This window comes from Chelon labrosus (assembly GCF_963514085.1).
Source record: "Chelon labrosus genome assembly, chromosome: 4".
In the NCBI taxonomy this organism is placed as follows: Eukaryota; Metazoa; Chordata; class Actinopteri; order Mugiliformes; family Mugilidae; genus Chelon; species Chelon labrosus.
In genome coordinates this window covers 6108842-6121705 of record NC_140340.1, presented here as the reverse complement: position 1 = coordinate 6121705, position 12864 = coordinate 6108842, and the positions used below count along the sequence as shown (strand labels likewise).

General features: G+C 47.3%; 1 protein-coding gene across 1 annotated transcript in view; it reads right to left on the bottom strand.

Moving 5' to 3' along the window:
- dip2bb (disco-interacting protein 2 homolog Bb) overlaps positions 1–12864 on the bottom strand; it is a 47021-nt gene that overhangs the window by 5361 nt on the left and 28796 nt on the right. Inside the window, exons 9-36 of the mRNA XM_084543869.1 lie at positions 12433–12524; positions 11324–11434; positions 11104–11227; positions 10821–10930; positions 10626–10728; positions 10470–10534; positions 10273–10366; positions 10068–10187; positions 9860–9974; positions 9557–9696; positions 8305–8441; positions 8112–8192; positions 7889–8016; positions 7574–7688; positions 6619–6820; positions 6377–6489; positions 5607–5687; positions 5383–5506; positions 5172–5293; positions 3666–3777; positions 2987–3096; positions 2702–2832; positions 2450–2618; positions 2180–2350; positions 2034–2095; positions 709–766; positions 542–616; positions 240–414 (exon numbers count right to left, since the gene is read on the bottom strand). Of these exons, the coding sequence (XP_084399995.1) occupies positions 240–414; positions 542–616; positions 709–766; positions 2034–2095; positions 2180–2350; positions 2450–2618; positions 2702–2832; positions 2987–3096; positions 3666–3777; positions 5172–5293; positions 5383–5506; positions 5607–5687; positions 6377–6489; positions 6619–6820; positions 7574–7688; positions 7889–8016; positions 8112–8192; positions 8305–8441; positions 9557–9696; positions 9860–9974; positions 10068–10187; positions 10273–10366; positions 10470–10534; positions 10626–10728; positions 10821–10930; positions 11104–11227; positions 11324–11434; positions 12433–12524 (3240 nt within the window). The remainder of the gene's footprint in view (positions 1–239; positions 415–541; positions 617–708; positions 767–2033; positions 2096–2179; positions 2351–2449; positions 2619–2701; positions 2833–2986; positions 3097–3665; positions 3778–5171; positions 5294–5382; positions 5507–5606; positions 5688–6376; positions 6490–6618; positions 6821–7573; positions 7689–7888; positions 8017–8111; positions 8193–8304; positions 8442–9556; positions 9697–9859; positions 9975–10067; positions 10188–10272; positions 10367–10469; positions 10535–10625; positions 10729–10820; positions 10931–11103; positions 11228–11323; positions 11435–12432; positions 12525–12864) is intronic.

The following is a 12864-nucleotide window of genomic DNA, read 5'->3' as shown; positions in this document are numbered from 1 at the left end:
GAGTTTAGGAGCCCCCCTATTGACTATAGGAGATCTTAAATGAGACTCAGGACGCACTGCGTTCACACTACCAAAGGAATGAGGACACATGTGACCCAGACCACCTCCAAATGTGTTCAGAGATCAGATCTTTCAAATGAGATCTCAGTGATCTCTTTCACGGGATCGGATTGCCCAGATCTGATCTCAATGCAAGGTCTGAACAGGTCCTAGGTTTTAGTTCCGTTGGATCCACTTACCACCACTGGCATCCAGCAGCTCCGTCCTCTTCACAAATCCCAAGTATCCAGTTCTGGCCCATAACGTCTGCGGGTCGCCGAAGCTCAGCTTGGTGTTGAAGTGGTCGGCCTGAAGACTCTCCTCTCCGTAGATGGTGTAGTAGCCACTGGCGTTGTGAGGGCTGTTCACCCAGATCTTAAACAAAGAGAGAGAGAGTTTCAGAGAAAGGACGACGTTACCCTCATATGTTTAGTCTTTATTCTGTCACGCAGTCAACGCCAAAGAAGAGCGTAGCGAAGAAAGAAGGTTGTTTCTCTCCCACCTCTCCTAGATGAGAATCACCAAGCGGGCCTTTGGTCTCTGGATTTACAATTATCACCCGAACACCAGGTAATATCTGAAAATAAAAAAAAAGAAATGCAATATAATATAATATAAAGGTTTGACAAACTGACTGCACACCACAGAAATGAATGAGAGCTATCTCACCTTGCCAGACTCCATTAGCGGAAGACTTTGAGGGGCTCCTCTCTCCACCAGCCTCACTCTGAAAAAAAATCACAAAACATATGCAGTCATTCATAATTAAACACAGGGGTGACAAACGTGCGGCCCGCAGGCCAAAACCGGCCCGGCAGAGCGTCCAGTCGGGGTCCTGTGGGATGAATTTGCAAAGGAAGAGGGAATAAGAGGATGAGGAGAAGGATATGGGTAAGGAGAAGGAGGAAGGACGAAAATGAGAAAGAAGGGAGAAGGGCGAGGAGGTGCAAGAGGAGGAGTAGGAGGAGGGGGACAATTAGGAAGAGGAGAAGAAGGTGGAGAAGAAGATGAGGAAGGAGAAAAAGGAGGCGGAGGACTGAAACAATTGAGAAACAACTGAAGAAGAAGAAGAAGGGGGGGGAGGAGGAGGAGGAGGAGGAGAGGGAAAATGAGGAAGAGTAAAAGAAGATGAAGGAGAAGAAGAAGACGAAGGAGAAAGACGAAAAGGAGGATGAGGAAGATGAAAATGAGAAAGAAGGAAGAAGAAGAAGGGGGGAGAAGGAGCAAGAGGAGGAGTAGGAGGAGGGGAGAAGTAGATGGGGAAGGAGGAGTGGAAGGAGAAGAAGGAGAAGATGGGGAAAGACAAAAAGGAGGAGGGATTGAAAATGAGAAAGAATGAAGAAGAAGGAGGAGGGAGAGGAGGAGTAGGAGGAGGAAAATGAGGGAAGAGTAGAAGAAGGTGAAGGAGGAGGATGACGAGAAGGAGAAGTAGACGGGGAAGGAGGAATAAGAAGGAAGGAGGAGGAGGAAGACGAAAAGGAGGAGGAGGAAGGTAATAATGAGCGAGAAGAAAGGAAGAAGGGGAGGAGCGGGAGGATGAGGAAGAGGAGAAGAAGGTGTAGAGCAAGAAGATGAAGGAGGAGGAATGAGGAGAAGTAGATGGAAAAAAAGGAGAGGAGGATTGAAAATATGAAGGAATGAAGACGAAGATTGGAGAGAAGGAAGAGGAGGAAGAGTAGAAGAAGAAGAAGAAGAAGAAAGTGCCAAAACTACATAGAAGACCGGAAAAAAAGGCTTCAATTTGCTAGGGAGCATAAAGATTGGACTCTGGAGCAATGGAAGAAGGTCATGTGGTCTGATGAGTCCAGATTTACCCTGTTCCAGAGTGATGGGGGCATCAGGGTAAGAAGAGAGGCAGATGAAGTGATGCACCCATCATGCCTAGTGTCTACTGTACAAGCCTGTGGGGGCAGTGCTATGATCTGGGGTTGCTGCAGTTGCTCAGGTCTAGGTTCAGCAGTTCAGACAGCTTCAAGGACTTGAAGTGTTCTCACCTGTCATGGCGGAGGGACTTCATGTCCACATACACCGTGCAGGGATCAGGACCAGTGGTGCCCTGTAACACACAAAGAGCAGGTACATAACAGGCCCCTCTGTCGCATTATTTCCAGCGATAAGTGTGTTTCCGTGCTCGGCGTACCTGCAGGCAGACGGCCAGGTTGACCCTGGAGCCGAACGCGGTGCTGACGGCTCTGGACGACAGCCCCACATCCTTGAACAGCTTGGAGAAGGAGTGCGAGAGGGCGAGGCGGGGGCGCTCCTCCGCTATCACCACGCAGCTCCGCACACACGACAGGCTCACACCACGGGCCTGAAAAAAAAAAAAAAAACAACAACACACGACGACGATCAAAACCCAACCTGTGTGCTCTGATTCATGACCCGTGGCGACGTGTTGTGGGGTTCTCACTTTGAGTAGCTCGGTCTGAGTGCCGAGTCCTTTGGTGCAGAGCTCCATGACGGAGTAGGAGCAGAAGGTGTCTCTGATGCGGTACTGACTGAGCGTGCTCAGCCACAGAGACAAGCAGGTCTCCAGCTCGAAGGGAGGAATCAGGATGGACTGGTGACCTGAGTAAACGCTGCAAGAAAGAAGAAATGAAGGTGAAAACGGTGCAGGCGCGGGCGACGGAGTGCGAGCACTGCAGGTGGCGGCTGACTGTACCTTGCGAGGCACCACAAGACAAAGCCCAGACCACAGTACGGATCCAGGCAGATGGCTATTTGGCGAGAGGAGTACAGCTCACACTGAAGCTTTATGGAGCGGCAAAGTGCACTGATGGCTGCGTGAGAGATCTGACACAGAACGAGAGGATATGTTAGAAACTATCAGAGCTTCCAGAGGCAACAGTCTGTGGCCGTGTTCCAGACTTTTAATTCATTATTACTTTGTAAGAAGCACATTTTTCCGCAACACGACGACAGGCACATAAAAACCCGCGAGCCTCACCTTGACCCCAGTAAGCATGCCAGTAGTGGACACGCTGAAGTCCAGATAAGCTATCATCTCCGCTGTGGGCGGCTTGTAGATATGCGGAGGCCGCCGGCGAGGGAGGTCATCTGCAAAACAAGGCCGACGCGGGTTTGACAGGGTACAGAGCAAACAGAAAACTCTCCAAGCTAAACATTATACAACAAAACTGCATCATTACGCAATTTAATCTTGCGTTCAAGCATTAGGTGTTCAGTCAGACGGTAGACGGTTTTGCATCTTTCCAGATGTGATACATATATATATGCATAAAAAATAAAATAAAAGTACAGCTGTAAGGAGAAACCAAGTGAACGTTCTAGCTACTGAGCAACTTTCACAATATCTGTAGAAAGCAGTGCAGAGAAGTTTCCCACTTCCTGTTTGCCTCAGAGCTGGAGCCTATCCCAGCTGTTTCACAGGTGTTTTTTTTATGTTGCAACTGAGCTACAATTTCCCTTGTGGATCAATAAAGTCTACTAAAGTCTAAGTCTATTTCAGGTCAGGACAGTCTGAACTGATGAACAGTGCAGCCACAGGAACTGCACTTCTGTCTTAATTAAAATACATTGAGCAATCGTCGTCTCGTCGACAAACCGTAAAATGAGGCACCTATCGCATACGGTGAGGGTGGATTCATTCGCTTTGGGCTCGTTACCTGTGTCGATGATTGTCGGCCAGGTTTTGATGTTCACAGAGGCAGCGGCCTCTTTGGAGCGCAGGGTCCTCATGAGGGTTTGCGTGGTGAGGATGCACGCAGCTTTACTGACCTGGGAACAAAACACGAGCCTGATTCAGGAGAAGCTGCCACAAAAACGTTTGAAATGATTTATCTTCAGGATGCCACATGTGGAGGCGAGACGCATCTATTTAAATTGTGAAGATAGAATCGGTGGCTCATTAACAGGTGAAAAGTGCAGACCAACCCTATAGGAACAATTTGCCTTCACAATTTAGGTCTAAGTCTAATAAACACTTGCAAACTGGAGGTTTAACACGGTCCTCCTTCTCAACGGTCAGCCAAAATGAGCCCAAAATCTCTGTCTTTAATTTATGTTGCTACATAAGCATAATTAACCCTTATTTACTACCCTCTGGACACCTTCATGGCAAAAATGTACACGCACAAAGACATAAAATCCTCATACATCAATATTTTTTTCTACTTTTCTCTCATAAATGTCTTAAAAAGCTTCAGACTTGTTCAAAACTACCAACATTTCAATAGTTTTCAGGATTTTAACCCTTTAAATGCATTATTTTTTACAAAAAAAACACAAAAACTGAATGATTTTCCATAAAATAAACAGTAGGGGGATGAGGCTTTGGTGGTAATTGGAGTCTTGGACATGTCAAAGATCAGCAATAAAATTTTTGTAGTGTCAGATTTAAAATTTTGCACCCTCTGGACACCTCCATGGCCAAGAGTCAGCCATCTGGCCATAATATACGTAAATGGCAAATTTACAAGAATTTCATGCATCGGCCTAAAATGGGAAAATGGTTGAATCTGATCAAATACAGTAAAAATGTCAAATAGCACTACTTTTCTTCTGAATTAAATGCTAACTTTACAGAATGCATGGTTTTATACTGTACTGGCTGTGGGATAAAAAAAAAAGAAAAAAAAAGTGAGTTTGAATGGAAGTCTATGGGGCATTTCTGACCATGAAGGCGTCCAGAGGGAGTATCTGGCACTATTTAAAAAATACTTATGCAATCAAATCAGTTTTATTGCTAATCTTTGACATAACCAAGACTCTAATCACCACCAAAGCATCATCCACCTACAGTTTATTTTATGGAAAATAATTCAGTTATTGTGTTTTTCTTTTGTAAGATTTTCAGACTGGCATTTAAAGGGTTAAAATCCTGAAAACTACTGAAATTGTGGTAGTTTTGGTCAGGTTTGAAGATGTTCAAGGGAGTTATGAAATAACTGACGTATGAGGGTTTTATGGTTGTTTTTTGCACGTGTGCATTTTTGCCACAAAGGTGTCCAGACGGTGCAAAATGCATCATGAGAGTATAAATGACACGAGAACGTAAAGACACTGGATTTCAAAAATTTGACTAAAAAGAAGAGTTCCTGCAGAAAACAAATGTACAAAAATGCCCGAGGAGGACATACTGTAAGGGTTAATCTGCATATCTGCAGGCTTACATCAATAATCATGCGGACAGTCGGCAGCGTGGCGGCCAGGTTCTGAGGGTGCGGAGGCCTGACGTTGACGGGAACGCATCCGGCGTAGAGACATCCGTAAAAGGCGGCAATCAAATCGATGCCTGAGAACAAGATGGAGAAAAAAAAATAAAAAATAACTCTTCACGATGATTAACGCTGAAACGTTAAGAAAGCTAGAAGCACATCCCACCGGGAGGATAGAGCAGCACGACGTTCTCGCCGGTGTTGATGCTGCCTTTCTCCATGAGAGCCGCGGCGATCTTCTCCGCTCGCTTGTGGAGCTGGACGCAGGTCGCCGTGCTGACCGCTACACCCTGAAGGACGGGGGAGGGGAATGAAAATGGGTCACACAGGGTGTAACTCGCATTAAAAGTGAATTAAATGTGTGCATGGACGGTTCACCGCAATTGGTACCTTTGCATTAAGAAGGACGTAGAGGACATGGTCCGGGTCCGTCTGTGCTCTCCACTGCAGAGCCTCTGACAAATACTGATGCTGTTATTAAACGATAAAAACTATTAAATAGTGCACATCTGAAGTGTATGCATTAACACAAACACAACCACGGAGGGCAAATACAGGATGCTGATGGAAGTATCTGACTTAATACACCTAAATAAAAAGAAATTAAGCTCAGTCGACAACTGTCTGGCATAAATTATCTCACTCCAAACACCACACACACACACACACTCTGAGCCAATCCAGCTCTTAGAATAATGAGCAGTAACTCAGGATGTGAACGGGTGCGCAAGCTTTAAAACGAGGGACAGCTACACGAGGTGCAAATCTTGTAAAAACATGCAAACACTCAGAGTTTAACACGAGCACGCCAAGTCAAACCACACAGCACAATGCAGATCAGAGCACGAGCAGATTAACGAGGGTGCGGGGAGCGTGCCAACTCTTACCATCACAGTGGGCCACATACAGAGCTACATCCGGAGAGAGAGAGAGGGAGGGAGAGACGAGAGCAGAGAGAAAGAAGAGTCCAGGTTTTTCTACAAAGCTCAACTAACCGCCGGGATAATGTCTCACTGCAACACTCTTGCTATTAGTCGTGTGCACAGGCTTCCCGAAGGACACGCACTCGTTTGGGTCGGGGGAATGCAGTTAACAAGTTATCAGATTCAGAGTTAGTCGCCGGTTAAAAAAAAGTGTGCGGTGTTCGCGGTTAAATTTACCTTCCGGACAAGATCCTGGTCTTCGATCAAGCCCAGGTCCCTCCCTGCAGCCTGGGCGATCCTTTTCCCCGCCACCAGGTTGCCCACCATGACGGACGCAGGACCTACACCAACTACAAGAGGACGGGAAAGAGCAGGAGAGACAAAGAAAGCTTGAGACAGGCTGTAAATATGTTAATATATTTACTCTCATGTCATTTTCCGTGCCCTTGCCTGATCTACAGCGGATCTATCGGACGTACCTGGCTGCTTCTGCCGGGGCTTGGGCAGGTTGGTGACACAGGTATGGGGACACATCAGGATGTTGCAGGGGTGCAGGTTGCCGTCTAAGAAAAACTGCTTGGTGTCAGAGATGTGGATGCCACCCAGGGGCGTTTTGGGCAAGGTGTTGGCCGGGACCAGAGCCAGACAGTAGAGGCCCACCTGGTGGATGCTGTCGATAGCCTACACGCGGAGCCAAACATTGAGAACAGGTTTGTTGGGTGTAAGATTACACGGTGTCATTGTAAGGCCGGATGTTTTCATTCAAACACTGTACGCCACAAAATAATAATTTCACATTCTGCTTCACCGTGTGGCTGGTTGTCCACAAACCGGAGGGTTAGGAGAACATGCGGAAGTGTCCTTGAGCAAGACACTGAAGCCCCTGCTGCTAGAATGTCACTGTGATTGAAAAGCGCTTTTAGTGCTATACATGCACCAGTCAGCCACAACATTATGACCGCTAACAGGTGAAGTAAATAACATCGACCATCTTGTGACAATTCAGTGTTCTGCTGGGAAACTTTTGGACCTGGCAATCATTGGTGTGGATGTTGCTTAGACATGTAACACCCACCTAGACCAGACCAGGCACCCCCACCCCATAGCAATGACACTCCTTGATGGCAGCAGCCATCCCCAGCAGGATGCACACACAAAAACTGTTTAGGAACAACTTAAACAGCACAAGATGTTGACCTGGCCTCCAAATTCACTAGATCCCAAACTGATCAAGTATCTGTGGGATGATCCACAGAGGCCCCTCCACTCAAAGCCCCCCCACTAACAACATTCAGGACACCTTCAGAAGGCCCATGTCCACTCTCTGATGAGTCCCAACTGTTTTGGAGGCCTGCACAATATTAGGAAGGTGGTCATAATGTTATGCCTGATCGGTGTATATATAAATAACCAGAAGCATTTGAAAGAGTTCACCTGCAGCACTCGGCTCATCCACTGGAAGCTGTCCTCCTCGCTGGCGTCCGGTCTCTGCTCCGCCACAATGATGACCCTCTCGTCATAGAACACAGTGACTGAAAACACAGCAATCCTGACACACACACACACACACAAACACACACACATAGATATTGACTCTGGAAGCTGACAGCAAACTATTTCAGTTTAAAGCAGCCCGCTGTGTTTCCTCTGCACCACTAGATGTCAGTAGTGGTGTGAATTAAGATTCACCCACCAAAAAGATTTCATTTTTATTTTATTTTTAGTTGTTGTTGAAGAATTTCTCCTCACCTGCCGCGGTACACGGTCTTAACCGGCTCCACGGCGAGGGCGGTGGCCACCAGGTCGTCGGCGTTGTGCCTCCGCCCGCTCACCATCAGCAGACCCTCGATCTTCCCCACCACGAAGATCAGGCTGCCCTGAGCGCAGCAGGCCAAACACAAGCCGGGTCATTACACCACGAATGAGAGACGGATGGTTTCACGTTTACCACACATGTTCGAGTCCTACTCACTGGGCCAACGAACCCCAGCAGTCCCGACCGCACGAATGGAATCTCTCCGATGGGAACGCCGTTAGCATTAACCGGTATTACCTGAAAGAAGAGGCGCGCAGACATGACACAAGAAGAAGCAAACCAGCTTTATTATTTTTGATCACATCGGCACAGAGAGAGCACGGTGCAGGTTTTAATGGCGCTTTAATACCTCAAAGGTGTTTTTGGTGACTCCGGGGAGGCCGTAGTACATGGTGCCTCCAGCGCGGGAGTTTATTATTATCTCTCCAATCTCATCTGTTTTACACAGCTGAGGGGGTCCGTCAGGCTTCACAATACACATCAGAGCTGGAGAGACACAAAGAAAAGATGGACTTCATATACACACTTTCCGTTTTAGCCCGGTTTTAATGGACCGATCCTCCTTCTGGATAAAGTGCCTGAAATAATTTTATTAAGCCTTTTTTAGCTGCGCATTTAAAACTTCATATTCTTCTTCAAGCAAGCTGATATTTTAAAATTCAAAAGTATCCAAGAGGAACAAATATAGTTGTGTAACTTTGAAGAAGTGGAAATCTTTACATTTATGTATTTATTTTCCACATATTTCTTTCCGCTTACTCATATGCAAGAGCCAGGACAACAAAAGGACCTCACACTGATCAGGCATAACATTATGAACACCTTCCTAATATTGTGTAGGTCCCCTCTTGTGCCTCCAAAACAGCTGTGACTCATCAGAGAATGGACATGGGCCTTCTGAGGGTGTCCTGTGGTGTCTGGCAACAGAATGTTGTTAGTGAGAGGGGCCTCTGTGGATCATCCCACAGATACTTAATCAGTTTAGGATCTAGTGAATTTGGAGGCCAGGTCAACACCTTGTGCTGTTCTTCATGTTTTTTTTTTTTAGTTGTTCCTAAAGTGTTTTTGTGTGTGTGTCTGTGTCAGGCTGCATCCTGCTGGGGATGGCTGCTGCCATCAAGGAGTGTCATTGCTATGGGGTGGGGGTGTCTGGTCTGGTCTGGTCTTGGTGGGTGCTACATGTCTAAGTAACATCCACACCAATGAATGTCAGGTCCTAAAGTTTCCCAGCAGAACATTGAATTGTCACAAGAAGGTCGATGTTATTTACTTCTCCGGTCATAATGTTGTGGCTGATCGGTGTAATATTTTTGAGTCATTTACTTTGAAATCTTCTTGGTAATCCATCACAGACGACATTTGGTTAAGTTCTTGATGGCGTGTTTAAACATCACGGCTGCAACGCGCCACTATTTCACATCTACGAACCAACGTGTTCAGAGAATTCATTTCTGCTCATGGAGTTTTAAATTTTAACATCATACTCGTGCGTCACTGTTTCTCGTGGCAGCCAACTCTGAAATCTTGGATCTTCACGTTTTCCCCACGGGCGCCTATCCGTCACGCTTTCCCTTTGACTCACGCGTCCCCCCTACGCTCACCTCCAGGCATGACGTGTCCCACATCTTGCACGGTCAGGGCAGAGTTCTTGTCCTCCGTGTTGACCCGGATGACGCCGTGGCTCAGGCCGCCAAGGGAAAGGATGGCGCGGGCGGGGAGCGGCGCGCCCGGGACTCCTGACCTGCACGGTGGGGAGGAGACATTTGCATCGAACATGAGCGCTTCCGTCCGTCCCAGTCAGCCATCTGCCCACCCACCCATGTACAACACCACATACTGTACGGCTTCCTCCGCCTGGCTGGACCAGGGAAGAATAAACCCTGAATGAAGCAGTGTGTCAATACCTGCGTATAGCTACTGTCATGGCCTCAGGAGAGGTGGCGCAGGGACAGATGACCTCAGGCTTCAGCCCGTGGGACTGGAACACGTTCAGGAAGGCGTCGCAGGAAGACACCGACCCTAGACGGGGAGGACGGGTTGGGGGTTAACATGTAATTCTCCGCTGTCTGAAAAGACCCAGTTTTACAAAGCAGGGGGCCGTGCGGCACTCACATGGGTTGGCACCGTCAGCGACAATGAGCATCCGCAGTGAAGCCAGGCTGGTGTCCCTCTGGTCCCGGTGAGCCATCATGGCCCAGTGGAGATCGCGGCACTTCACCAAAGCTACACGAGCTGCAACAGCGACATAAAAATATTACACATTGATTTATTTTTTTATTTTTTTACTTAAAAAGCAGGAGCACTCAGTGGAATATACCTTTATGGATGTGGACTCTCTGCACCCAGGAGAGCGGACAAGCTTTCATCACGGCGTAGGGAACACTGATGGTGTGTATCCTGTTCATTACAGCCTGGACACAAACAACCCAATTAAGTAGTGAATATAAAAAACATTTGCTTTTTTCTTGGGATCATACTGAGCTGTACGAGTCCGTCACCCGTGGAAACACTCACCGTGAGCACCCCATGCCATAGGCCCATATCCTTTTTGAAGTCCAAGACATTCACCAAGGTCTCCCCTTAAAAAAACAAAACAAAACGAGACACAGAAAGACAGAAGTGACTTCAGCTGCGTCGAAACAGTTAACCAACGGGCGACACTGGACTCACCTTCGCAGTAGTTGCAGGCCTGGGTCAGGGCCTGGCAGTGGGTCAACATGGCCACTTTGGACACAGCCACGCCCACCACCGTGCCCTCTTTACTCGCCTTGTACTGCGCAGAGAGGGGACACGGCAGGACGTTCAAAAACTTTCAAAAATTAAGGTCTGATCGTCTTGTTTTAATCTTAATTCATTCATAGTTACCTCTATGTACGCGGGGTCGGTGTTGGCGGTGGGGATGTGAGGCTGCCAGTCTTTGGAAGGCTTGGTCAGGTATTTGGAGTCCGTTACCACCCACTTTAGTCTTGGCCAGCCTGAAGGCGTCGGGGAAAAAAATAAATGTCACTTCGTTATTAAATCTCAAGGGTACATTGGAACCATTTTGTGTCTGAAAGTGGGCCAAACTAAGCCGATGCACCTTTTGCTTTCAACAACGTTTAATAAATGAGGAGTATTATCTTTCCGAAGGCTAAAATAACTCGCCTACCTTTGAACTGCATTATTTCACCAGTGGGCGTCTTGGGAAGACCCTTCAGGCAGATTTCACTGGTCAAAGCCAGACCAACGCCACAGCTGCCGAGCAGAAAACCCACCTGGCTGATACCTGCGTCCTAAAAACACCACACATAGGTTAAAATAAAAAAACACACACTGTCAGATCTGAAATTGAGATATTTGGATAAGCACACATGCTCCTGTGCTCGTACCTTGCGAGATAGCGGTACCTCAATAGGTACGGGTATAACTTCAGCCAGGAGGCAGCCATAGAAGGCCACCCAGAACATCCCAGGGTCGCTGTTGGGGTACACCAACGCCACCTACGGAGACAATTAACTTTAGCACCCTTTTAACGTACAAGTCTGTCTTTCTCATGTCTGCGAAGGTTCTCAGTCGTGGTTTATCCAAAAAGCGTTTAAGAAGACATTTCGCCGCTCATCTGAGCAGCTTCTTCAGCTCTGAGGTTTAAATAGGAACCTCTGTGGGTGTAGCCCATCTTTCTGACCACCAGCTCTGAAGTCCCTGCAGAGGTGGCTTAATGTGCAATACATCCGATGCTGTCGCTAAGTGCTGGCAGCAAAAATAATGTAATGTCGTAACCTACACTCAGCCCTTTGCACACACTGTGCTGCAAATCAGTCAAACATTTACAACCACTCTAAGATCCCTTTGATCTCAAAGTGCAGGCCTACTTGTGGTTCCTAGAATTTCAAAAAGTAGAATGGGAGGTAGAGCCTTCAGCTATCAGGCTCCTCTCCTGTGGAACCAGCTCCCAGTTTGGGTTCGGGAGGAAGACACCCTCTCTATTTTCAAGGTCAGGCTTAAGACTTTCCTTTTTGATCCAGCTTATAGTCAAGGATGGACTGAACCGTCCCTTGGTTATGCTGCAACAGGCCTAGGCTGCTGGGGGGACGATGCACCGGACACATGTCCTCTTCGCTCTCGCAACCTCCACTTTCTTTTCTCTGGCACCGAGCTCTTGTCCTCTAACTTCTCATCTACTAGTAGTCATGCAATTCTGTGCTATTACTGTATAGCATGCTAACTGCTGCGTGTCCCTCTTTAAATACTCAGTCCCTTGTATTGTACTTAGTCCTGTGTCTTCATGCAGCTCCACAGTCCTGGAGGAACGTCCTCTCACATCAGTTCTACCTCTGGCTTCTCAACAGGCCCCTCCCTCTTATCCATATATGGCCACAACTTATTTTTTTTTTATATATTTCTCTCTCTACTAAAGGAATTTATCAGGACAACACCACCCTTGCTATACTATGTAATTATCTGTCCGTTCAGATTGTGTCAGTGCGTCTGCTCTCACCCGGTCTCCAGGTTTGAGGATTTGCTCGTTCTTGGTGCCCAGCTTGTTCAGGAGGGTGTACGCCAGCTTCACACTGCGACTCCAGAGCTTCCCTTAACAGACAGAAGGTGAGATGGAGGGGGGGAGTCAATACGCCCAAATGTCTCCAGAAAAATAAATCTCATGTTAGAGTAGTACCCTGCAGTTATGACTACCGGCACCTTTATTAACAACTGAGTTGACAAAGAAAGCATAATTCCACATTTTCGTCATGCACCGATCAGCCATAACATTAAGACCAACTTCTAATATTGTGTAGGTCTCCCTTGTGCCTCCAAAACAGCTGTGACTCATCAGAGAACGGACATGGGCCTTCTGAGGGTGTCCTGTGGTGTCTGGTAACAGAATGTTGTTAGTGGGAGGCCTTTGAGGGGAGGGGCCTCTGTGGCTCAT